Here is a 26,101-nt window from a genome sequence, read left to right on the forward strand (position 1 = left end):
TGGACCTTGTGTGGATTCTCCCACACACTGTAAAGGCCTTTTGGAGAAAATCAGAGAATCCACATAGACTAGAAGTGTCTAAGATTCAACTAAGAATCATTGTCAGGGGTGCCTGGGTGACTCAGTCAGTTAAGTGTCTGATTCTTGATTTCAGCTCAGGTCATGATCTCACGGTTAGTGAGATCAAGCCGAGTCTGGCTGACAGTGTGGAACCTGTTTGGGATTCTCTCTCTCCTCTCTCTGCTCCTCCCCCTGCTCCTGTGCTCCCTCTCTTTCTCTCTCAAAATGGGTAAACTTAAAAAAAACACCTTTGTTAAATGTTTTAGGTGGGATAATAGTATCGTGGTTATGTTCTGAAAGGTCCTTATCTACTGGGAATGCATACTGCAGTATTTATAGATTGAAATGAGATAATGTCTGGGAGCTGTTTTAAACATTACAGAAAAAAAAAAGGGTGAGGTGGGTGAGTAAAGATAAAGCAAGATTAGCAAAATGTGGATGATGGTTGAAGCCAGGTGATGGGTACACAGGGTTTATTATGCAATTCTCTCAAATTTAGGGTCTGTTTGAAAATTTCTAAAATCAAAAAACAATGCAAGCTTTCTCAGAATACTGGAGCGGGCTTAACCCCCCACTCTCTATACTTTCACGAGCCTCTCAGAGTCATGTGGGAAGACTGAATAGCCTGAGAAGTCATGCAGTTGAGAAAAATATTCCAAATAAGTTGAAACTAATGTTTTCACAGAGAAGTGTTTTCTACTGACTCTACTCTCTCTTATCTGGAACATCATACTTTCATTTCTTTTGATGTATTTTATTGCAGAAACACAACATCCCCATATAAGAACTCATCAACTAGAAGGAATAAGCATCAAAAAGCCTACCTTGAAATTGAGTAAATTTAATGGTCCCCATCCTCTCCCCATTCCGGAACACAACTTGACCCTAAAAACAAAACAAACGAAAATAAAAGAGAAATGCCATATTAGCTCAGACACTATGGATCTCAGCTGAAATTCGTAAATCGTACAATGTGACTATTAATATTGAAAAAAATAGGTTCCCGCTAGACTGCAGAGGCAAAATTAAACTAATTGTTTTAAAACCGGTTGTGACTTTATCTGGTTCATCTGAAGAGCACAAAATCAATAATGAAAACAACACACGTGAATTAAAGCTGAGATATGCATCATCGTTATTATCATGATTATCCATTAAACACCCATGTGTCCTGTTATCCTGGGACAAGGTCTTCCGGGGTGCTGGAAAGATGGAGGCGGAGATGAGGCCCTTGGAGCCTGGCCCCGACTCTGCGCCTGTGCCCTACCCATTAAGGCGACTCTGCTCAGACTGTTTGGCGTGAGGATCACAAGGGGCCTGGAGGTTGGTTCGTATTTCTTATTAAGGATAGAGAATGTTTTTGTAAGTTCTTCCTGAGGGGTGACATCAGCCCCAATTATAAATGGGCTATGGGGCAGCACAAAATTAAGCTTCCTGAGCCAGCGAGACCTGCCTTGTGTCACAGGCAGCTGAGCATCCCTCATTAGGGACCCCGGGGGCTACACACAGCATCATCTGCTGTATTTGCCTTGCTGGCTGATACTGGGCTTCCATATGCTGGGCTAAATAAATCGGGGACATGAAGAGCGGGTGGGGTCTCTCCTTGGCCAAGACCCATGACCCATCAAAATTCAGTAACCGTGCAGGAAATCGACACATTCTATCAATGAATCTTTTTGACAAGCTTGAGTGGAAAGGGGGATGATCCTCATTTTACAGACCAAGAAACTGAGACCAAGAGAGGTTATGCACTCTATATTAGGTTCACTGTAAGTGAGGCTGCTGGGAGTCAGATCCGAGTTTGATTTTAATGCCCAGGCCATTTCACTACAGCATGTTGCTCCTATTCCAGAAATAAATTCTTTCCTATCTTTCCATTAACATGCAATTAGAAAAAGAAATTGTTTAAAAAAATTTTTAATGTGTATTTATTTTTGACAGAGAGAGAGAGAGAGAGACAGAGCATGAGCGGGGGAGGGGCAGAGAGAGAGTGAGACACAGAATCCAAAGCAGGCTCCAGACTCTGAGCTGTCAGCATAGAGCCCGACGCAGGGCTCAAACTCACAGACCGCGACATCATGACCTGAGCCGAAGCTGGACGTTCAACCGACTGAGCCACCCAGGCACCCCAGAAAAAGAAATTGTTTTAAAGAGACACTGCTTTACTCTCACTATGCTCTTGCTTCATCAAGTAATAGCACAGACAATACTTTGGTTTCCACTCAATTCTCAGGAGAAAGCACCAAAAAGGATCTTCCTTTGGTGGAAACCCAAAGTCTGAGGCCCTGTGGCTTTTGCAACAAAGAGAATCACTCAACCTGTTCTCAGAACGAGAAACACCTTCTAAGGCCACTTTGACACCTTTTTGAAATCCTGTAGACAGCTGAAAGTAGTATCATTTTGAAACTAATGCCAACTGAATTCCATATTCAGGTGATGGCAAGTAATTCCCTGAAGTGTGAAAACATTTCAGCGTAAGGTGAGACAGGAGCTGTGATTTTATTTCTAGGGATGATTGAAAAGCACAGAACATCTTCTGAAAGGATCACTTTTATGCAAATAGACCACTTTGCACAGCTGGGAAAGATGCAGACATTGTGGACAAGAGGACATTTCATGTTTTGATAAAGGTGGAGATCTAACTTACCCATCTCCTGCCAAGCTTTGTAGAACTCCAAACACTTGTAGGTATAAAATGTGGACAAATTTTGCAGAATCTTTTTAAAAAAATTGTATTTAAATTCTAGTTAGTTAACATACAGTGCAATATTGGTTTCAGGAGTAGAATTCAGTGATTCATCACTTACATACAACACTCAGTGCTCATCCCAACAAATGCCCTCCTTAATATCCATCCTCCATCTAGCCCATCCCCCACCCACCTCCCTCTATCAACCCTCTATCATTAAAAGTCTCTCATGGTTTCTCTCTCTCTCTTTTTCTTCCCCCCCCTTCCCATATATTCAACTGTTTTGTTTCTTAAATTTCGGGGCGCCTGGGTGGCTTAGTCGGTTGAGTGTCCAACTTCTGCTCAGATCATGATCTCACATTTTGTGAGTTTCAGCTTGCATCGGGCTCTCTGCTGTCAGCACAGAGCCCACTTCGAATCCTCTGTCTCCCTCTCTCTGCCCTTCTTCCACTCGTGTGTTTGCTCTGTCTCTCAAAAATAAATAAACATAGGGGTGACTAGGTGGCTCAGTTGGTTAAGTGTCTGACTTCAGCTCAGGTCATGCTCTCACAGCTCGTGGGTTCGAGCTCCACGTCAGGCTCTGTGCTGACAGCTCAGAGCCTGGAGCCTGCTTCAGATTCTGTGTCTCCTCTGTCCCTCCCCTGCTGGTGCTCTGTCTCTCTCTCTCAAAAATAAACAAATATTTAAAAAATTTTTTAAAATAAACATAAAAAATTATTTAAAAATCCACATATGAGGGAAATGGTATTTGTCTTTTTCTGACAAATACCATGTCATATACATATATACATTTGTATATATACATGTATGTATACATACATACATACATACATATATATCTTCTTTATTCCTTTATCAGTCAATGGACATTGGGCTCTCTCCATAGTTTGGCTATTGTTGATAATGCTGCTATAAACATCAGGGTGCTTGTACCATTCAAATCTGTATTTCTGTATCCTTTGGGTAAATAACTAGCAGTGCAATTGCTGGATTGTATGGTAGCTCTATTTTTAACTTTTTGAGGAACCTGCATACTGTTCTCCAGAGTGGCTGCACCAGTTTGCATTCCCACCAACAGTGCAGGAGGGTTCCCCTTTCTCCATTCTCGCCAAGTTGTTTTTCTTGTGTTGCTAATTTCAGCCATTCTGACAGGTGTGAGGTGGTATCTCATCGTGGTTTTGATTTGTATTTCCCTGATGATGAGTGATGTTGAGCATCTTTTCATGTGTCTGTTAGCCATCTGGCTGTCTCTTTGGAAAAGTGTCTATTCATGTCTTCTGCTCATTTCTTAATGGATTATTTGTTTTTTGGGTGTTGAGTTTGATAAGTTCTTTATAGATTTTGGATACTAACCCTTTATCAGCTATGTCATTTGCTAGTATCTTCTCCCATTCCATTGGTTGTTTTTTAGTTTTGTTGATTGTTTCCTTCGCTGTACAGAAGCTTTTTATCTTGATGAAGTCCCAATAGTTCATGTTCACTTTTGTTCTCTTTGCCTTCAGCCATGTGTCTAGTAAGAAGATGCTGTGGCCGAGATCAAAGAGGTTGCTGCCTGCTTTCTCCTCTAGGATTTTGATGGCTTCCTGTCTCACATTTAGGTCTTTCATCCATTTTGCATTTATTTTTGTGTATGGTGTAAGAAAGTGGTCCAGGTTCATTTTTCTGCATGTAGCCATTCAATTTTTCCAGCACCATTTGTTGAAGAGACTGTCTTTTTCTCCATTGGATATTCTTTCTTGCTTTGTTGAAGACTAGTGGACCATATAGGAGTTGTGGGTCCATTTCTGGGTTTTCTATTCTGTTCCATTGATCCATGTGTCTGTTTTTGTGCCAGTACTATACTGTCTTGATGACTTACAGCTTTTAATATAGCTGCAGAATCTTTATTAGTTAAATGAAAAAGTATATACTGAAATGGTCTTCGAAACTTGGACAGAATGACACTCGATTGGAGTATGAGGTAGGGATGAGAACCTCCCTTTACTTTGTAAACAAAACTAATTACTCCATCTTTGAAGAGCTGTCACATTTTAGTTTTTTTTCACAACAACTATTTTTACTAACAGTAGCTCCTCCTTCTGTCTCAGGTAATGCAATGGAAGGAGGCCAGTGTCCAAGTATCACAAACCTGGACAGGCCCCCTCGGGCAAATTCCTGAGCACGGAGCTATGGACCTAGCACAGCTCCTGACCTACAGCAGGTGCTCAGTAAATAGCAGTAGTAATTCTTATTGAAAGATGTTTAATAGCAGAGAGCTTTAATAAAAAAGATTTAAAGTACCAGGAAGCTTTCCAACCCATAGGCAAGGATTTTCCATAGCATATGATTCCATCTGTCAAAGGGATAAACTGTTGGATCTGGGTCCAAGGTGTCCTCACCTCTCAGAAACGTCAGCCCCCAAGTGACTGAGTTCTCCAACCACATGAGCCAATGGGTGGTGTAGAACACACAGATACATAACGGGCTATTTAGAGGGTCTGTGCAGAGAAGAAGCCAGGAAGCTCCATGAAGCCCCCTTCTGAGGAAGATGTGCCATCTGATTCTTTCCTGAAGGAGTTACCATGGCACATGTTGGGTCTGACCACTAAAGCCAGTTGTGTTACCCTGCCCATGGCTGACGGGGGCGGGGGGCACTATCCCAGCCAAGTCAATGTCAATAAGACACAAGAACACATGGACACAAGGAAGCCCACACACCAATCAGGTGATTTTCACGAAATTCTGTCCAATAGGTGTCTTTCCACAAATGTTTGCCTATTCTGGGCCAGGTTCTTAGCTTCTAGGTGCTGATTCCTATCCTTGGAGAGATTTATATTTGATTAGGAGAGACAAATAAAACAAGTTTGCCACTAAATGAACAAGATGACTTTAGTTAGTGAAGAGCGCCATGAAGAAAATAAGAGGAAGTGGCTGGGCGAGAGCAGAGGTCTACTGCACAGTTAGGAAAGACCTCACTGAAGAGCTTCTAGAAGAGCTGAAGGCTGCAAGACAAGAGGGAGATGCTCCAGGGGAAGGGCAGAATCAGGGCGGGAACAGAAAGGGCCAGGGTGGGGGAGCACAGCGAGGGAGCGGGTAGGTAGGCAGGGCCAGGTCACATCCGACCTGGAGGCCATGGAAGGCTCTGGAGGGGATTTTAAGCACAGGGAAGAGCCCCGGGTGTGGGGAGGCTGAGCAAAGCTGTACTGTGATCTGATGTAAGGGTTGAGCAGATCGATCTGGCAGCTGGATAGAGAATGGATGGTAGTATGGAAACAAGGACACAGAGAAACTTGGGCTCTGGCAGCCGGTCATCGCGGTGTGTGGTGACAGTGGCTCAGGCTAGCATGAGGACCCGATTCTCTCTCTTGCCAGCTCAGAGTGCACCACCAGGGTGGCTGGACATTGTGGCCTGAACAGTAGTGGACTCCCACGTGCCTTCTGTCTGGGTCGACACTACGAAGTACTGTCCTAGTGCCCCCTTGGGAAGAAGGCACTCATTTCCCCAGCTGTCAGGCATCCTGGCTACTGCTGAGTTGCCCAGCACCCCAATGGAGCTGTGCCAATGGCAGTCATGCCCCCTCCCTGGGGGGCAGCCGACATCCAATGGTCAATGTGAAGGGACACAGTTCTACCCCCTTCATCAATTCTGGGCAACTGTGAAGGAGCATGGCATCCAGAAGCCCCCATGGGATGGCTGAGGTCATGGTTACAGCTGATCAATTTCAACTTGTCCCTTTGCCCAATCCTGCTTCACTTCCTCCCTCCCAGGTTTGGTTTCTGATCAACTTCCTGTATGCAGATCTTTGTCTCAGAATCTGTTTCCTGGGCAACCCGACCTAAGACACCTGCCACCAAAGGTCATGGGGACTATGTCTTTCTTGCATCCTGAAGGAGCCTGCATGAGAAGACGGTGGGAACAGAGGCGATGGGTTCTGAGTAAAGCCCTTGCTTCAGCCTCACTGTGGCCTGGCATTTCAGCCAGGAGGCTGGGCTGGCTTTGCCTTTCTTAAAGCACAGCTTGAGCAGGGATTTGTCTTGCTCTTCTCCCCACACACATATTCTTTATGTCTATATAAACGCCGTGACTCTCTTTAAGCTTTCGTCGTGTGTGATCCCAAGGCTATAACTGAGGATCATCACGTGCACTCGAGACCAGTTCCTGTGACGTGCTGCATTCCAAAGCAACGGAGTTGGGTAGCTCTGGCTGGCATGGTGGCCGAGTTCTGTCTGGTGGCTCACAGTCTATATCCTCCTCTGTGCTGCAGGGACCCAAAGTCCGAAACCACATTCCCCACCATCTCCTGCCAGCTGGTTTCCATTTAGGTTCTGCTAATGAGAGGCATTCACGAGAGATTAGAAAGTATGCATAAGGGAAAAGCTATATTTTTCCTGCTTTGGCTGTAGCAGCAGGAGTTCTGAGTGACTGCAGGTGTCTGTGGACCCCAGCATCCCTGAACTGGCAGCGGGGGGCAAGGGGGCTCTGAGCTGACTGCTCAGTGGCCAGTGGTGGGGTCCCCACAGTAGCAGAAACAGCAGCAGCAAGAGCCTCAGAGGCCAGTGTCCTTGGGTCCCCATTATTTTATTTGCATTCCTAATCTGCTCTGGGGTCATTCTTAAAACTCCTCAGAAGTTAGAATCCATTATCAATCAGCATGCAGTCTAGAAAATAGAGATCACTTTGTGCATTTCAGAGGCAGTGCTAATACCATATCCCTTCTGTTCCTGCAGCCCAAGGGGCTTAGTAGTTTCTGTAAATACTTATCTCCAGGGACAGCACCTTCCTGTTTTGCTCCTCCATCCTTTTCAACAAAGTTGTAACCGGTTCCCTGTATTAAATCTCCCTCTGAAATGCCTGAAGTGGTTTCTGTTTTCTTGACGGCATGCTGATTGATAATGGAGTCTAACTTCTGAGGAGTTCATAAAGAATGACCACAGAGCAGATTTGGAATGCAAATAAAATAATGGAAGTAAAGCCACCAAGTGGATCATTTACAAGGAATTTTTTTTTCTTCCTGAAAGAGATGTTGCTAATGTCAAAGAAAACAGTCTGTTTCATAAAAGTTGATCCAAACAAACAGTTCAGGTTGAATCGGGAGCAATAAAGATGCATTTCTTTGTTGGAGAAATCTTCAGAATGCACAGGATAACACATGGAAAAAACTTCCCTTTCAGCATTCACCAGACAAGAGTCAACACTGCCCCCAGTGTGACCCCGAAGAGTCACTGAGTGTTTCTGAGCATCAATTCTCCTATTTGAAAAATAGGAAGTGCAATACCTACTCGTCAAGATTGTTTGTGAGAATTAGGGAAGGTATTTATGAAAAAGGTATAACACAGGGCTGCTGCACATAAAGGGTAACTCATAATTCTTCCAGGGAATTGGAGTTAGCAGAATTTCACCTGGTGTCAGTTCAGAACCCCCAGGAAAATCAGTGGTGAATGAAATGTACACTAAGGATTCCAGTAGCCAGCAGGATTCGGCAGCTTCGTCTTAGAAAAATTAATTGTTTCCATTGTTCACCTTTAATGTGTCACTACTAAGTGAGGGAGGTTTACTCCAGGAGCGCCTGGGTGGCTCAGGTGGTTGAGCCCAACTCTTGAGTCTGGGCTCAGGTCATGATGCGAGGGTCATGGGATCGAGCCCTGCGTCCAGCTCCACACTGAGTACTTGAGATTCTCTCTCTCTCTCCCTCTGCCCCTCTCCCCCAATTGCATTCTCGCTTGCTCTCTTCTGCAAAAAAAAAAAAAAAAAATTTTTTTTTGTTCCAACAGCAGTTTATGAATTGTATGGGTCAAGTCCTACATTGGAACTCTTTTTTCTTTCTCTTTCTTTCTTTCTTTCTTTCTTTCTTTCTTTCTTTCTTTCTTTCTTTCTTCTTTTCTTTCTTTTTGGTTGCTTTCAATTTCACAGCAGGGGCTAGGGATGCCCAGCCCCAGACACGATCTGATGTCGGGCTGGAGCTGGAGGCTGGACAGAATGAAGACTTGCTCATCTCAGCCTAACCCCCTGGAGCCCCGGGCTCACTAAGGGGCATAGTTTCTGCAGGTCATGTGCATTTAGGGAAGAATTTCCATCTTTAATATGACCCTAACTACACTCTTGTCCCTGGCAGTTGATTGGTCTCTGGGAGGTGTGAACAAGCATGCTCATCTGACTGCTTGATCTGTGCTTTTTTTTTTTTTTTTAAAGTTTTTTTTTTTTCAACGTTTATTTATTTTTGGGACAGAGAGAGACAGAGCATGAACGGGGGAGGGGCAGAGAGAGAGGGAGACACAGAATCGGAAACAGGCTCCAGGCTCTGAGCCATCAGCCCAGAGCCTGACGCGGGGCTCGAACTCCCGGACCGTGAGATCGTGACCTGGCTGAAGTCGGACGCTTAACCGACTGCGCCACCCAGGCGCCCCTTGATCTGTGCTTTGAGGGAACAAGATGTGCCCTGACATGTCACACAGGCAGCAGAATCTCTAAGGAGTTGGAAACCGAAGGGGGACAGGAGATCCTGGTCAGCGCACTGCTGTCTGCGTAGATGATCCAAGCCCACCTTGGACTGTTCTGCTGCCAGCCCTCCAACCAGGACAACGCTGGTTTCAAATGAACCATGAGGACTTGGAGAAAATACTGGGGCTTGAATGCTGGTCAGATTTTCCATCAAGGGTAGAGGTGCTGGGGCACTGGGGTGGCTCAATTAGTTAAGCGTCTGACTTCGGCTCAGGTCATGATCTCCCAGTTTATAGATTCGAGTCCCGTGTCAGACTCTGTGCTGACAGCTCAGAGCCTGGAGCCTGCTTCGGATTCTGTGTCTCCCTCTCTCTCTGCCCCTCCTCCACTTACACTCTGTCTGTCTCTCTCTCTCTCAAAAATAAATAAACATTAAAACAATTTTTAAAAAGGCATAGAGTTGCTCATCATGTAGGCTTGAAGAAGGTGCCTTCTGTTTTCCAAAGGACAGCCGATTAAAAGAGAAATATCAAACAATTGTGCATGTCTACCCACGTGCTCTACAAAGGTGAAAAATACTTTTTTTCTGCCTGTGCCTTAGACTAATATAAGTCATATTTTGCATTCTATTTGAACTACTTTTCTTACATGAAAATGCTTTTTATAGGTCCAAGCCTGGAGAAAAGTTTGATGAATCTATTGAGTTTTGGGCAGTGGGTGTGCAGGAAACTAAGAGGAGGGGCAGGATGGGAGGTGTGGCCTGTCCCACAGCCACCCTTCTGAGGGACCGTGATCTGATGGTCCAAAGGGTTCCAATGGTGATCAGTCACAAAGCTAGCGAGCCTAAGGCAGGGCTGGGCGCAGGGGAGAGGAGAGAGATGAAGAGAAGATGGTTGGGTGGATGGGCCAAGAGAAGCAGGACCAAATCCTTTCCTTCCAGTTACAATGCAAGAGTCAGGCTTGTTTAGAATAGCAAAATATCAGAAATGAACAGAATGCCCACATAACAGAACAAGCGCCAAGTAAACTGTGATGGACACGTTATGAGATGTTATGATAACATGCATTCAATCAACTACCACCTAACACCTGTTGGGCACGTGCTAGACAGGCACCTGAGGAAGGGTGAGCAATGTCAACACCGTCCTAGATCGCGTGGATTTTGTAGTGTGGCGGGAAATGTAGACATTGAACAGTGAATGCACTGATAAATATGTATTCACAAACTACACTAAGTGAGAGGAAGGAAAAGAACAGGGTGCTACAAGAGAGAACTACAGCAAGAACCTAACTTAGAGTGGGGGTCAAGGAGGGCTTTTCTGGAGAGGCGGCATTTGTGCCAAGATCTGAAGGAGTTAGCTAAGAGTGAGGGAGAGAGGGTCCTGGGAAGAGGGATTGCAAGTGCGAAGTTCCCAAGGAAGGAGACAGGATGAGAAACAAGAGTTGCTGAAGATCCCGGTGGAGCCGAAAGAGGCACCTGAGGAGGAGATGAGCAGGGAATGTGATTGGCAAGGCAGAGAGGTGCAAGGTCATGTGGAACCTTACAGGCTGTATCAGGGATGCTGAGCTCAATTCTGAATGCCAGGGGCGCCGATCTGAATTACACACACTTGAGCATTCTGTTACAAACGTTGCAAAAAAGTTATTTGCAAAGTGGAAAAAGTGATTTGTGATTGTGCCAGACAATGGCCAGTTGTTCACCAAATCCATTTTCTTTTCCTCTTGGGCACATGGTTAAATTGCACTTTCTAACCCCCTTTATAGTTAGGTGTGTGACCATGTGATAGTTCCAGCCAATGGGATGTGGGTAGAAGTGGCATACGGTGTGCCAGATTTGGCTCGTAAAAACCTCCCATAATGTCCTTCATGCTCCTTCACTGCCCCCATCTGCCAACTGGATTCACTGAAAAGTGAACTCTGAGGCCTAAGGAACAGAGGGGACCCGAGATGGAAGAGCCTGGGTTCATGAATCGTCATATGGAAAGGCTTTTCACCAACCAGAAACATCCATTTTGGACTTTGCATATTAGAGAAATCAATTTTTACTGTGTCAATCCACTAAGATTCTGAGATATCTTTGTTATAGCAGCTGGTGTTATTTATCCTAATAACACAGTGTGAGTAAAAAAAGGGTAAAAATCATATTTATAGTATACTCACAACTATGTAAAAATCACTCCTACCAAATAAAAATGTTAAACGCTCGTTGGTTTTAGGTTGTGTGATTATGGCTTTTTCTTCCTTTTACATTTCAATATTTTCCACTATCCTATGATGCGTATGTATTATTCTCATAACAGGAAAACTTTACTGAAAAGTTTTTTTGAAAAGATGTTATAAGAAGGCACATTTTTTTTTTTGCAGGCAAAAATAGCAACATCATCACCAACAAAATAATACTCCCTCTTGGAATAGATTAATTTTTACTGACAGCTTTGAGTTTTTGTGAATAAGAGCCAGAGATGTATGCAAGCATAGCACATTTCCCCCTCAACTTGGAATAATGGAAAGAGCAACCAACAAGGGGTCTGAAGACACAGAAGCAGGCTGTGCTCTGCCATTTTCTAGGAAGTGTACCTGGGACAAGTCCTTTCTCAGCTCTGTTCTCAGGTTTCCCTCTGCAGAACACGCAGAGATAACATTCTTTAAGTTATTTTTAGCTCCACTGAAACATTTGTGTATAATATCTGAGATTTTTTTTTTCTGGGGTTATTCCTCATTAATCAATTCTCAACAACAACCCCAGTCGGATGCACTGTGTGTTATTATTATCTCTATTTTACAGATGAGGAAATGGAGGTGCTGAGAGGGTAAGAAATCTGCCTGGGGTCACGCGACTTGTAGGCAGGACTGGGATTCACTCTAGATTTGTCTGACTTTAAGCTTATGCTTCTAACTACATTCTACCCTGCCCCTTGTGCAAGAACTGGTCACTGATTTGAAAATGAGCTCTTTGCAAGGGATCAGAGTGAGTCCCAAGCAGCCTTGGTTGAGGGGAGGGAGCAGGGGTAGAGTAGGTGGTAGGTAGGGGGAAGGAAGATAGCTAGTCAGAGATGTGTTGATAAATGTTTAACAATGGGCTCTTTGGGGGAGGGTCCTGGTTTGTAGTGTTTGGGAATTTCTATGGTGTAAATACTCCCACCAAGGCAGATTTCCAGCTCTCAACCATTTAACAACTGGTCCATCAATTCTTGATAATTTAATAAATGGCTCTTGGCTCTCTTGGGAGACTGTAGGATCCGGCTCCAGCCCATTGGTGGCCAGGCCAGTCCTCTCAGGCTTCCACAGTAAAAATGTGAGGAGGAATGCAAAATGCTTAGGTTTTTGTTTTTGTTTTTTAAGTTTATTTATTTTGGGAGGGAGAGAGAGAGAGAGAGCATGAGCAAGGGGAGGGGTAGAGAGGGAGAGAGAATCCCAAGCAGCTTCCACACTGTTAGCACAGAGCCCAACACAGGGCTCAATCTCCCGAACCACGAGATCATGACCCGAGCTGAAACCAAGTGTCGGACACTTAACTGACAGAGCCACCCAGGCGCCCCCCAAATGCTTAGTCTTTACCTGCACAAGGGGTGGGTGACAATCTGTTCTCAGAAATGGGGCAGGGGGCTTCAGAACAGAGCGGGAAGAGCTGGAGAGAAGGGACGTGTACTGCTTATCTGTCGTTTCAGCTCCCACACTGCGCGGCTCCGCTCAGCTCTGGACAGAGAGAGATGAGCAGCCCAAGCAGAGGTGAAGACCCAAAGGTTATCACAGGTTGGGAGATCCAGATACCCCTGCAATCTGTCGGGTTGGGGGTCTGTGTTCCCTGGGCCGAATGACATTTGCTGAGACTGTTTCTGAACAATTAAGCCAGAAGGGGCTCTGGGCTCAGAGGGGGAGGTTCAGGGTTCTAGTTCTAGGGTTGTCACCAGCCCCTGTTTGCCCATAATTATGCTCCCTCCTCTCAGCCTCAGTTTCCTCACAGAAAATGAGGGAGCAGTTGCTATATGTTGTGTCTGTTGAGAGCTTACTCTGGGACAGTGCATGCTTATGCTAGACCCTGGGGAAATGCAATGATTAAGCCACAAGGTCCTAGTCTTCTAGAAGCTCCCAGTCTAACGAAGGTGACAGGCAAAAAAGAGAGAGAGAGAGAGATACTTACAAGGCAGGAGAGGGTGGGTACAGAGGTATGAGCACAAAAGGAAGGGCACTCTCTCAAGGAAGGGCATGGAGGGGACAGAAAAGGATGAGTGTGAGTTAGCTGGGCAAAGAGGATGAGAGAGGAATGTTCTAGGCAGAGGGAAAAGTATATGCCGAGGCCTGGAAGCAAGAGAGAGCTTGGCTCTATGAAGGACCAGAAGGAAGGGCAAGGTGGCTTGCGGGTGGTATGCAAGGGGCAGGGAGGTTGGTGGAGGCAAGGATGGCAAGAGCCCACATCAGGCAGGGCTTTGGACCTCATGTTGCAAATGGGGGCCACAGAAAGGTTATTATAAACCAGGAAGTAACAAGTCCAACACCCTCTTTAACAAGAAGGAAATCCTCTCATTTGTGACCACATGGATGGACCTGGAGGACATCATGCTAAATGAAATAAGCAAGATCCAGAAACACAAATACTGTCTTGTATCACTTCTGTGTAGAATCTACAATAGTCAAACTTATAGAAACAGAGAGTAGAATGGTGATTGCAAGGGGCTGGAAGGAAGGAGAAATGGGGAGATGTTGGTCGAAGAGTACAAACTTTCAGTTATGCACAATGAGTAAGTTCTGGGGATCTAATGCACAACATGGTGACTGCACATAACAATATCGTATTCTTTATTTGAAAAATGCAGCGGGTAGATCTTACGTGTTCTTGTTGCAAGAAAGGGAGGGAGGGAGGGAGGGAGGGAGGGAGGAAGGAAGGAAGGAAGGAAGGAAGGAAGGAAGGAAGGAAAGAAAGAGAAAGAAAAGAAAAGAAAAGAAAAAAGAAAAAAGAAAAAAGAAAAGAAAAAGAAAAGAGCAAGGTGATGGGTATGTTAATTAGCTTGATTGTTGTGATCACTTGGCAATGTATTTGTATATCAAATCATCAAGGAGTACTCCTCAAGTATATAAAAATCCTATTTATCAATTATGGCTCAATAAAGCTGGAGGAAAAAAAGCTACTTTGGTGTTGTGTGGAAAATGGACGGGCATGAGGTAGGGGACTGGATGCAAGGAAGCCTGTTGGAAGCTGTGTGAAATCCAGGTGAGAGATGAGGGTGACAGAGCTGTAGAAGAGTCCATAATTCAAAAGATGGGAAGGAGGTGGAATCCACAGGGCTTAGAGATGCCGCATTTGAGGGCTGGGGAAGGCGACGTGAAGAATGGCTTTCTGGTTTGGCAGACAGATGGTGGTGCACTCCTTCCTTACCTGCACAGTCAGCAGAAGGGAGCTGCCCCAGCCAGTGAGTGGGGTCTTTGCCCAGCTTCCGGGATGGCTAGCTGAGTCCTGTAGCTCTAAAGTCACACACCATGAGACCCTCCTCCAGGCTTTTTGCCCCCAGCCCCAACCTCTCTTCTTTCCTGGTCATTTGCAGATGCAAGCATCCCCACGATTAGAAATACTTAATTTTGCTTTACTGTATGTTCTATTTTTGTTAAATAGATTAGTCTCCACCAGGAAAACCAAACTGCTGACCAGCCGACCTGAAAGTCTGAGACATGCAATTTGCAATCTGTCAGAATCTTCACTTTCGGCCAGGGTGGGCTGCAGACTGGCCTGGAGGGGGTGGGGCAGGGCTCAGACAAGGCAGCTGGTGCAGCAGTGGTCCAGATGCAAGGGCAGCGGGCTTGAGCTGCAGGGTGGCCGGGCAGAGAGAGGAGTGCGCTGCAGAGTAAGGTTATGGGAAAAATGGGCAGGACTGTGGAGCTCATGGACAGGTAACTCAAAAAGGGCACTCTGCTGGGAGGCGGCCGCCTGGGTTCTATCCCCTAATTACTTCGGTCTCCTAGTCTCCTAGGAGTAGTTTCCTAGTGTGTAAGGAGATAAAGTTCATATTATCTGAAAGCTGGGCCCAGAATTTCTCCTAGGAGGAAATGATCTTGGTTAGGAAGGAACCTTGATTAGCCTCCTGGGTAGAAAAGAAGAATGTCAGCGAGGGGAACAGAAGGAGCTATTTTCTCGGCAGAGAAGGAGGCCCAAGAGGGGTGGGAGGCCCGGAGAGACCACCACGAAGGAAATGGCCCCTAAGACGGGGAGGGTGGCGAGCAGGTACAAGGTCAGGAGTAAGTAAGGTCCAACTCAAAGTCATTCAAATTATATTCTCTGGTACAAACCCTCTCTGCTTGAGCCCCAAACCTTCACTGGAACCCCTCACAAGTCCTTGTAAAGGGGATGGCTTTCAGGGCCGTTTGTTCTTGTTTTGTGTGGCTGTCATAACGGAGGAGGGGTCTGAATTTCCTGCATGGGTCAATGGGGCCCAGAGCTGAGGAAAACCTCAGGGATCATGGGCTGGTCCAAATCCTGAATGAATTCAACACAAGCAGAACCATGAGAGCACAAGCCTGCAGGAATGTGAAGAAATCCTGAGGTTGGTCATCCCTGAACTGAGAGATGGAGCTTCCATGTGTATGTGCATGTGTGTACACACGTGAGGGCATATGTATGTGGCAGTCTCCTAGGCTCCTCCCAGCCCTGGTGGCCCTCAGCTCAGTCCCGATGAGTCACCAGTCCCACCTCCTACCTTGGAAAGAGCGGGCTGGGCTGGCAGGAAGGCGCCTGATTGAGAACCCATTCTCCCTCTTGGCTCAGCTCCCCCATTAGAAACCCAGATGGCTCCATATGGGGTTTGGGGACTATTCACTTGGCTTCATGGGCTAAGCCTAAAAATCTTCCATCATTTAAAAAAATCTTCCACCAATTCTCCTGGGAAGGAAAGAGGAGTCAGCAGGGGCAAAACCAGAAAGGGAGGGAAGGGCAGATGTTGGTGGCCCCACCTACTGAGGTGGACTCAGGCTTAGGGGGGTCAGGAAGCTACTTCTAGCAGCAGAAACAGAATGATGGCTGTGGAATGCCAGGCATGGATGAGGTGGGTGTCTGAAGCTGTTTTCAGAGCTGGAGTGGGGCCAGCTGAAGCTCCGAAAGATAAATGGAGGAATGTTTTTGCTTAAGATGGGTTCTCTCTTCCCTTCCACTTCTGGCCTAGGCTTGAGGGGCTCTTCTGAGACCCCTGTTCAACTTATGGGTCCAGCTGGTGAATTTGAGACATAATTCCTTATTATCAAGAGGATTTGCACCTGGTTTATAGCTGTCGAACATTTTGTAGCGGACATTTTTCTTGATCACCAACTGATCCCCATTTGAATGATAATAGTACCCTGATTTCAATTTAGAGATGATGTTTTCAGGGGCTGTGATAGCCACACTCTAAGATGGCTCCAATGATTCTCCCCTACTGGTATTCACACCCTGTACAGTCTCCTCCCACATTGAACAGGGCTGGTCTGTGTAACCAGTAGGATATTACAGAAATGGCAGAGTGTGGTTTCAAAACTAGATCATATAAAGACACTGCAGCCTTAGCCTTGCTTTCTCTTGGATTACTCATGCTGGTGGAAGCTGGCCACCACGTGATGAGGACACCCAAGCAGCCATATGGAGAGGTCCATGTGGTGAGGAACTAAGTCCACCAATAGCCACCATTAGTAAGCCAGCCATGGCAGGGAGCTATCTTGGAAGCAAATCTCCACCCTCAGGAAGCCTGAAGATGACTTTAGTCCCATCCTGCCTGCAATTACATATATTAAAGACCCCAAGCCAGAACCTTCCAGCTAAATCACTCCTGAATTCCTGACCCACAGACACTATGTGAGATAATAAATCTTTATTGTTGCTTTAAGTTACTATGCTTTGGGATAATTTGTTATGAAGCAATAGATATCAAATACAGGGTCACAGGAAGTAAGAGAATTCACCCTGGATGGTTCCAAGGAAGATACTTTATTAAGGACTACTATAGAGTGAGGGAACAGATTAAGGAACAGACACAAGACAGCATTGTGCCCATAGACTAACAATGGCAGGAGCTGTTATATGCCTTGGAACAGAGGAGCAAGGGAAGAAATAGTGTCCTCAGAACTTCACAAGAGTGGGAGGCAGAGAAGCCATAGCCTTGGAGGGAGGGCACAGCTATTTCAAGAGATACGAAAGCAAGGCTGGGGGCTGCCCCCTGACCTCTCTCTCTCCTCGGTGGCTTTCAATCTCCTGTCTGCACTCCCCACTGGCTAAATCCAGCCAGAAACCCCGAGGACAAAGGATCCCGGGTAATGTCGACCATGGCAACAGCTTCCCAGGGCACAGAGAAGGGCAGAGAATGGATCTGTTGGAGGAGAGACAGAGAAGAGACAAAAGCCACCCAGAGATCCACCTGGCCCCACTCTGACTTGTTGAAGTTTCATGAAACTTAACTCTATGCAGGGCTGAATCACATGACTTAGACTAAGCCAATCAGTGCAGCCTTCTAGTTACAGTGATTGGTTCAGGTATGGGCGCATGACCCAAGTCAGCCAATCAAGCACAGAGGACTCACTTCCAGGGATTTTGTTGGCATTACCGGGGAAACAGGTTCCCTGTCTTGCTGGACTTGGTGCTGTGATGTGGGATTCAGAAGCAACTGTGTGTGCAGAGGCTGAGAATGGCACTGGCAGAGGAGAAAGCAGCCCCAGAGAGGAGAGATGGAGAAGCCTCATCCTGGACTTCACCGGTATCTTTGGGGAGGGACGGTTTTCTATTACTTGTGCCAGAAGAGTCCTGAGTGACACATTCTCATCCACAGCCTTGATGATCCTCATGGCATCTCTCTGGGGTAGGCTGGGCAGAGCTCATTAATCCCATTTTGCACATGAAGAAAATGAGGTTCCGTTCTCTTTATCACTTGGCAGCCAGTTCATTTAAATTCGTCATTAAGTTCACTATACCAGCCTAGGTTTTTGAAATATATTTCGCCCTCACATTGTATGATTTAAAATTTTTGACTTCTGTTTCAATGGCCTTGCTGTGTATATGCCTGTAATCGAAAGGTGCCTCAAACTCTCTTTAGAAGTAGGTGGCACTCAATTATTAATTTTAATCAAACAAGCAAACAGGTGATGGTGGTCAGGAAGATTTTCCAAGGTCACACATCTTTGAGGGGCTGGATCTGAGACTGGAAGGCGGGACTGAAGCAGGTCCCCAGGCCCTTTATTGTCCCCAATGGGAAATGTCCTTCTTTCAGTACTTCCTTTGTTTCCATACTCTCCTCTTCTTCCTGCTTCTGCGTTGAACCCATACTCTGGGGAGTACAGTGTGAGGGCTGGTAGTGGGCAGGTGAGCGCTCAAGGCTACCTTGCAAGGGATAGGCCAATGGCTCCATGGTGCCCAGGGAGTCTGGAACAAAGCAGGGGCACTTTTCCCTCTGGTAGGGGAGGCAAGAAAGAAAACATCTCCTGACTACTCAGTTAGCCAAGAGCTTCCTAGGACCCATAAAATATGGCCTCTGATTTCCCTGATGGTGTCTGTGCTTCTCCCCTCACTGACACCATTCCGGCTACAGTGGCCTCCCTGCATTTCCCACACACTCCAGCTTCTTTGCCTGCTTGATAATTTTTTTATTAGACATCAGACCCCTCGTTGGGTGCTAGATATTTTTAAAATCCCTTTAAATGTTCTAAAGCTTTGTCTGGGACCTCATTAAGTTACTTGAAATGAGCTTGACCTTTCTGAGGCTTGCTTCTAAGCTTTGTCAGCTGGGACCAGAGCCACCGTTAGTCTAGGGCTGATTTTACCCCAACTGCTGAGACAGTAACCTTCTGAGGATCTCCCCGTGCGCTATGAAGGTTTCCCACCCTGGCTGGTGTGAACATGGATGGTTCCTGGCCCTGCATGAGCTCCGAGGATCCTTCTGCCTGTTCCTTTCTGCTCGTGCTTTCTCTAGTCTCAGGCGGTTCCCTCACTACATCAGCAGGTGCTGACAGTCCACAGCTGAAGACTTGAAGCAGCCCCTTGAAGCTCTGCCGCCCTCCCCTCTCATGTGGCTCTCTCCCTTCCGCTACTCTGCCTGCAAATTCTAGCCTCCTTGGTTTCTCTTAATTCAAATTTTCAACTCTGTCTCCATTCACATTGTCAACCTGGTGGACTGCGGGGCTCTGTGTGGGCCGTCCTTCCTGTGCTGCCGCCTGGAAACCCTCCAGGCAGTAAGCTGGGCAATCCGAAGGCTCACGTCCTCTGTGTCCCTTCTCTCAGGAGTCACTCTCCTCTGCTGTCTGTAATCCAGTGTCAGAAAACTGTTGTCACACATGATTTCACCGGTTTGTTAGCTGCTTAAGGCAAGAGGGTAAATCCAGTTCCTGTTACTCCTCCGTCTTGGCCAGAAGCTCCCCCTACCCCAGTGCTCTAGACATTGTCAACCTAGACTTTCACCCTGGTGGTCCACCTGTCTGGATCACTTTTACCCCAGACATGGCATGGCTCACTCTTGTACCTCCTTCAAGTCTTTTCTCACATACCACCTTCCCAGTGAGGCTTCCTCTGGCCATCCTGTTTAAAACTTCCTGGGGAGCCCGGGTGGCCCAGTCAGTTCAGCGTCCAATTATTGGTTTTGGTTCAGGTCATGATCTCACAGTTTGTGAGTTCAAGTCCCTCACCGGGCTCTGTGCTGACAGTGCGGAGCCTGCTTGGGATCCTTTCTCTCCCTCTCTCTCTCTCTGCCCTTCACCCACTTGCGCTGCCTCTCTCTCAAAATAAATAAATAAACTTAAAAAAAAAAGCACATTTAAGCTTTTCCTTGCTCCCCCTCCACTGGTGCCATTTCTAATTCTCCTTCCCTTCCTGCATATTTCTTTCTTCTTCCTTCTTAAATAGCAACTGTTGCCTTCTAACATACTATATAATTTACTTATTCAATATGTCGATTATTGACTCTCTCCTTGTACTAGGTTGTAAATTCTTTGAAGGAAGGGCTTTCTGTTTGTTTGATTCACTGCTGTGTTCCTGGATTCCAATACAGTGCTTGGCCCATAGTAAGTTCTCAAAAATTAGTAGTTAAGTGGATAAAAGGTTGAGAAGATGATAGAAAGCCCATCCCTGCCAAAAGTGCAGCTATGAAGGTTGAGAATCCGATGTGTGTGTGGAAGACTAGCTAATATCCCTTCTGTATGAAGAGCAGCAGGAGGAGAAATACCTGGAAACACAGGTTATGGCTGGAGGTAAAGCTCCTAAAATGCCAGGCTCTATCCTATAGGCAGTGCGGAGCCATGAAAAGTTTTTAATGAGGAATAACACGCTCAACAATTATTTAGGAAGAATAATCTGGTAGGTGTAAAAAGTGAGAGCCAGAATAAATGAGAAGCAGAGGAGAGAGAGAAGAGAGGTGGTAGTTGGGAGTTCACAGAGTCGGCAGAGCTCAGCAGGTGGAGGGAAGAGTCGAAATGATACCTGTATAGATTTTTCTGTAGAAACATGGCGGGTGTGAGAGTGCAAATTAGGTTCCAAAGGATTCCACTGAGGGAGGTGGGGAAGTAGACAAAGGTGTAAAAAAAAAAAAAAAAAGGGCATTTGAAGTGGCTGCCATCAGGCCCAAAACCTGGACTCTACTTCCCACCTTGTGAACGTGGGCAGGCTACCCAGTCTCTTGAACTGGGTTTCCTCATCTATAAAATGGTACCAAGCATATCTCCTTCACAGGCAGGACCTGCCCCTGGGAAACTCGGTACTTCAGGTGCTTAGTAAAGGTTGGTTTCCATCTTGAAAACCTTTTCTCCTTCACTACTTCGGAGTCCCACGAGGCCTTAGAGATCAGAGAGCCCTTTCTCTGACCATGTCAGGCAACATCCCCATGATCTCACAGATGAACTGAGGCCCAGAGCTCAGCCCCAGCTGACATCCACTGACTGTCCAGTGGAGGTGGGGGGGGGGTCATCTGATAAGTCCCACTGCCTGTTACGGTCACTGCTCACAAAAGTTGGGGTGAGGAGTGTGAGCCCAAGGAGAAGACACCAAGCCGGGCATCTTCTCCACATCCTACTGCTGGGGGGAAATAGGACACGTTTCCATTATACTGAAGTTTAGAACCTCAGGATACTCTGTTCACAAGAGACTTTAATTCCCAAGACAGCTGTCTGGTGGCTAAGGTCATTAAATGTGGATTACTGAGGCAGCTCTTCATAAGCTAGTTGATAGAATTACTAGATTTGAGGATGAACAGAGAATTTTTTTGGTGCGTTTCGGAAAGTACCATAGAGCCTGTATATACTGCAGGGACCCTGCCAAATTACTAAAGGGGAATGATAGTGGTTATGTGGATTGAGTATCACTATTTATGGCCTACTAAAGATCCCGTGTGCCTGAGGGAGAATCTAGGTCACTGTTTTATCACATATGGTGGCCCTGTAAAAATATATATGTACGTGTTTATGTATGTATATGACACATACATATGCACATATAAAATTCTGCATTCTTGATGTTATTGCACCAAAAGTCTACTACAGCCACAATCTAGAGCTGATCTATCACAACAGGCATTCATTGTATGTGCCCTAAGGTTTCAAGCCTCAAGAGTTTTTCAAGCTGGCCTCTGGTCTATGTTAGGCAAGACCCTACGTAGTTGTTTCTACATACTCAAGATTAAATTACATGATATGCCCTCAGTTAACTGGAATCCAACTAGTGGGGATCCAACTCACTAGAGTTTGCCAGTGAGGAGAAAGAAGTTCCTCCAGCCTCAGAAATTCGAGGCTCACACGAGAGCAGGACATGTTCAAGGCCTCTCTGCTGTCTACTTCCCCCTTTTCTCCACTCCCTGCTCCATTTATTTCTAAGTGAGAATCAGGGTCCATCTAAGATATATGGGACAGAAAGGAGGAGAGCATTAATAATGGCTGAGAGCCTACAGGTGCCAGGAACTGAACCAGGTAGCAATGTGTCATCTAGTCCTCATGACAACCCTAGGAGCTGAGTGTTCATACATCCTATTGTACAGATGGGAAAAGTGAGTCCAAGGGCTTACTAGCTAAAGTCCCTTGACTAGTAAGGGCCAAGGCTGGATTAAAGTCTAGGTCTTTTAAAGTTAATATTATTTTAATACTATTTTTAAGTCTTCCTTTTTTTTTTAATGGAGACCTAAAGTACTATATAATCACTGCAAAAAATTTGAAAATGAGAAATAAGCAAAAAGAAAGAGTTCCATCCAGAGACACTCACTGGATAACATTTTGGAGTACATTCTTCTAGTCTTTATGTATTTAAAAGTTGGTTATCAAAATTGAGGATTAAAAAAAGTTTTTTTTTTTAATTAAAAATACAGCTACCCTATGACTCAGCAATAGCACTAGTAGGAATTTACCCAAAGGATGCAGGAGTGGTGATACATAGGGGCACTTGTACCCCAATGTTTATAGCAGCGCTTTCAACAACAGTCAAATTATGGAAAGAGCCTAAATGTCCATCAATGGATGACTCGATAAAGAAGATGTGGCTTATATATACAATGGAATACTACTTGGCAATAAGAAAGAGTGAAATCTGGCCATTTGCAGCAACGTGGATGGAACTGGAGGGTATTATGCTAAGTGAAATAAGCCAGGCAGAGAAAGACAGATACCATATGTTTTCACTCATATGTGGATCTTGAGAAACTTAACAGAAGACCATGAGGGAGGGGAAGTGGAAAAAAAAAGTTACAGAGAGGGAGGGAGGCAAACCTTAAGAGACTCTTAAGGACTGAGAACAAACTAAGGGTAGATGGGGGGTGGGCAAGAGGGGAAAGTGGGTGATGGGCATTGAGGAGGGCACCTGTTGGGATGAGCACTGGGTGTTGTATGGAAACCAATTTGACAATAAATTATATTTAAAAAAAAAATTTTTTTTAAGTGAGGATCTACCATAAAAACCTTTGTTTTATATATTATATATGTAAACATTTATATACATAAACGTTTATATATATATGCTTATATATATAAATATATAAGTGGTACTAAGCACATCTCCTTCACAGGCAGGGCTTGCTCCCAGGAAACTCAATACTTTGGACACTTAGTAAATGTTAGTTTATATATATATATATATATATATATATATATATATATATATATATGTGTGTGTGTGTGTGTGTGTGTTTATTTTTGAGAGAGAGAGAGAGAGACAGAGTGCAAGTGGGGGAGGGGCAGAGAGAGAGACACACAGAATCTGAAGCAGGCTTTAGGCTCTGAGATGTCAGCACAGAGCCCAACGTGGGGCTCGAACTCACAAACCATGAGATCATGACCTGAGCTGAAACCAAGAGTAGGATGCTTAACTGATTGAGCCACCCAGGCACCCCTACCATAAAAGGTTACCTTTGTAACCTTCCCCCTTTACACTGAAGAATATATTGTGAACAATCTTCTATGTCATTAGTGCTCTATAACAACTACTTTTAACGGCTGCCCTTCCAACCCTCTAGCTGGCTCCTATTCATTCTTGAGCCTCAGCTCAAAGTCATCTCCTTAGGAAAGGCTTTTCTGATCCCCAGCCTCTGTCAGGCCTCCATGCTATAAGTTCTCAACACACCCCATGGCTTTCTTTCAAAGCATTTTCCACAATGTATATTCAAATAGTTATTCACATGAGTATCTGTTTAGTGTCCATCTCTTCCCTGGTACAAGAAACAAATCTGCCTTGCTCAGCGCTGTATCTGTAGCATCCCCCTCCCCACGTCCTTCCGCTGTAGGTGGTAGTAAATATTTATAGAAGAAGTGAATGAGCAAAGGGAAACAGTCACTTCCCAGCAGTTGTGCCAGGTATTTATTCTCTGGTTTCATCACTGGTAATAATTCCATGGCCCAGAAGGGTGTTTTATTAGTTCTTGGACATACAGTTAATCTTTCCCCTATAAATATCTGATTTCTCCTGTTGTTCAAGCCAAAACATACATACATACATACATACATACATACACACATACATACATACATACACAAATAAAGTGATATATGCTGCCGCCATGATGGCGCCCATGAAAAAGCTTGTGGTGGAGGGGGTCGAAAAAGAAAGGAGCAAGTTCTGAGGTTTACCTTCGACTGCACCCACCCTGTACAAGAGGGGGTCATGGATGCTGCCAATTTTGAGCAGTTTCTTCAAGAGAGACTCCAAGTGAGTGGCCAAGCTGAGAGTCTCGGTGGAGGGGTTGTAACCATTGAAAGGAGTAAGAGCAAGATTACTGTAACTTCTGAGGTGCCCTCTTCCAAGAGGTGTTTGAAACATCTCGCCAAAAAACATCTGAAGAAGAATAATCTACATGATTGGTTGTGCAGAGTTGCTAATAGCAAAGAGAGTTACGAATTGCATCACTTCCGGATTAACCATGATGAGGAAGAGGAGAAAGATGAGGATTAAAATTCATTTATCCGGACATTTTGTATGAGTTCCTGAATAAGACTTGGGAACCAAAGATGAATAAATAAAATGATATTGATGAGTTATGGCTTTCTTCCTTCTTCTACTGGGGATCCCTCAATCACACACGGCCCTTTACAGTTTGTAGTGCACCTTCCTTAATTCATCTGCAGAGCCACCCAGCAAGGGGCTCTTGATCACTGGTCTCATTTTGCAGAAGAGAATGAAAAGATTAGAGACCTCCCCAAGGTCACCACTGCTAAGATGTAGGGGACAGCATGCGAACCCAGGTCTGCGGACCCCATGTCCAGTGCTATTTCTGCCACACTGGGCTGCCTATCCCAGGAAGGTAAACAGCCACCCAAATGAGACAGTGTCACTTCAGTTTTGCCCCGCATTTTCAACCAAAGCTTTCAGAGTCATTTTTGCAACTGGAACATTTCTTAAAGGAAGAAAACTAGTTCATCACAGTAATCAAGTCTGTCATAGAGGATGTGTGATGATGTTTGAAAATATAATCCTATGAACATCAGAACTGACAACTCTGAAACATCTCTAGGCTAAATCTGCTAATAACGGTCTTTAGCATTCAGGTTGGCACTCACATCAGTTGGTGTGATATATTTCACAGCAGAAATGCCCTAACAAGGAACTTCCTCAAAGAGGAACTGTGTAGAGGACAGTTTTTAATGAGGCCCAATCCCTGAAAGGGTGAAATGTGAGTGGAGAATAATGGCATGAAATGAAACATGTATTTCCATGAGTCAGATGACAAGATGGGGTCTCACATCAGAAAATGCAGCAAACACTTTCTAGAGGTCAGGACTTGTACAGAAAAGGAGTCAAGACATCAGGGCCATCACCTCTGTAGATCCTCCCAGAGAAAATGTGCTTTGATTAGAATGAAGCAGACACATATGAATTGCAATTACCTCTTCTAGGCCTGCTGTTCACCCACTCATTCCTTCTCACCCACCTATCTTCCCACCGACTCACCCATTCATTCATCTTTGTTTAACCACTGACCTGCCCATCTATCCATCTACCCAGCCTTCCATCCACCTACCCACACACATCCATCCATCCACTCACTCATCCATTCAACCTTCCAACTATCTACCCACCTGCCCTTCCCCCCACCCATTCACTCACCCATCCAACCAGCTAACTAGTCTTTCCTGGATATCTACTATGATAAAGCCCTTAGGAGATGTTGAAGAGGTGGGGGACAGGTGGTGACAAAAATATCTGATGTATTTGTTCATTGACCATCAGCTGAGACTCTAATATAGGTCAGACCGTGAGAACATTCATAGAGGTGAATCTTAGAAAGACCCCCCCCCCCCCAAGGAGTGGGTAGAAGAAGCTTCCATCATAAAACTAACCAAGTACTTGGAGTCAAGATGATGGCACAGTGGGGTTGAGTGCAAGATTCGACACACCATGCTGACTGGGGTCCAGTGAGGGAGACAGGTTTCAACAGCCACCACCAGCAGCTTACCTAAAGCAGCCGGGCTCTTGTCTGTTTAATGGACACCCATCCCCTGGCCAAACACCATTTTGTTTTATTACTAAAAGC

At 45.3% G+C, this 26,101-nt stretch overlaps 1 protein-coding gene and 1 pseudogene across 1 annotated transcript in view; one reads left to right on the forward strand and one right to left on the reverse strand.

Moving 5' to 3' along the window:
* Positions 1-26,101, reverse strand: part of GABBR2 (gamma-aminobutyric acid type B receptor subunit 2) — a 347,460-nt gene that overhangs the window by 96,923 nt on the left and 224,436 nt on the right. Inside the window, exon 8 of the mRNA XM_047066870.1 lies at positions 885-945. Coding sequence (XP_046922826.1) covers positions 885-945 — 61 coding nt within the window. The remainder of the gene's footprint in view (positions 1-884; positions 946-26,101) is intronic.
* On the forward strand, positions 24,134-24,522 carry LOC124502283 (60S ribosomal protein L22-like; annotated as a pseudogene).

This window comes from Lynx rufus, unplaced genomic scaffold (genome assembly GCF_022079265.1).
Source record: "Lynx rufus isolate CCGP_SWC_20201006 ecotype Redwood Valley unplaced genomic scaffold, mLynRuf1.p SCAF_10, whole genome shotgun sequence".
NCBI classification, from domain to species: domain Eukaryota; kingdom Metazoa; phylum Chordata; class Mammalia; order Carnivora; family Felidae; genus Lynx; species Lynx rufus.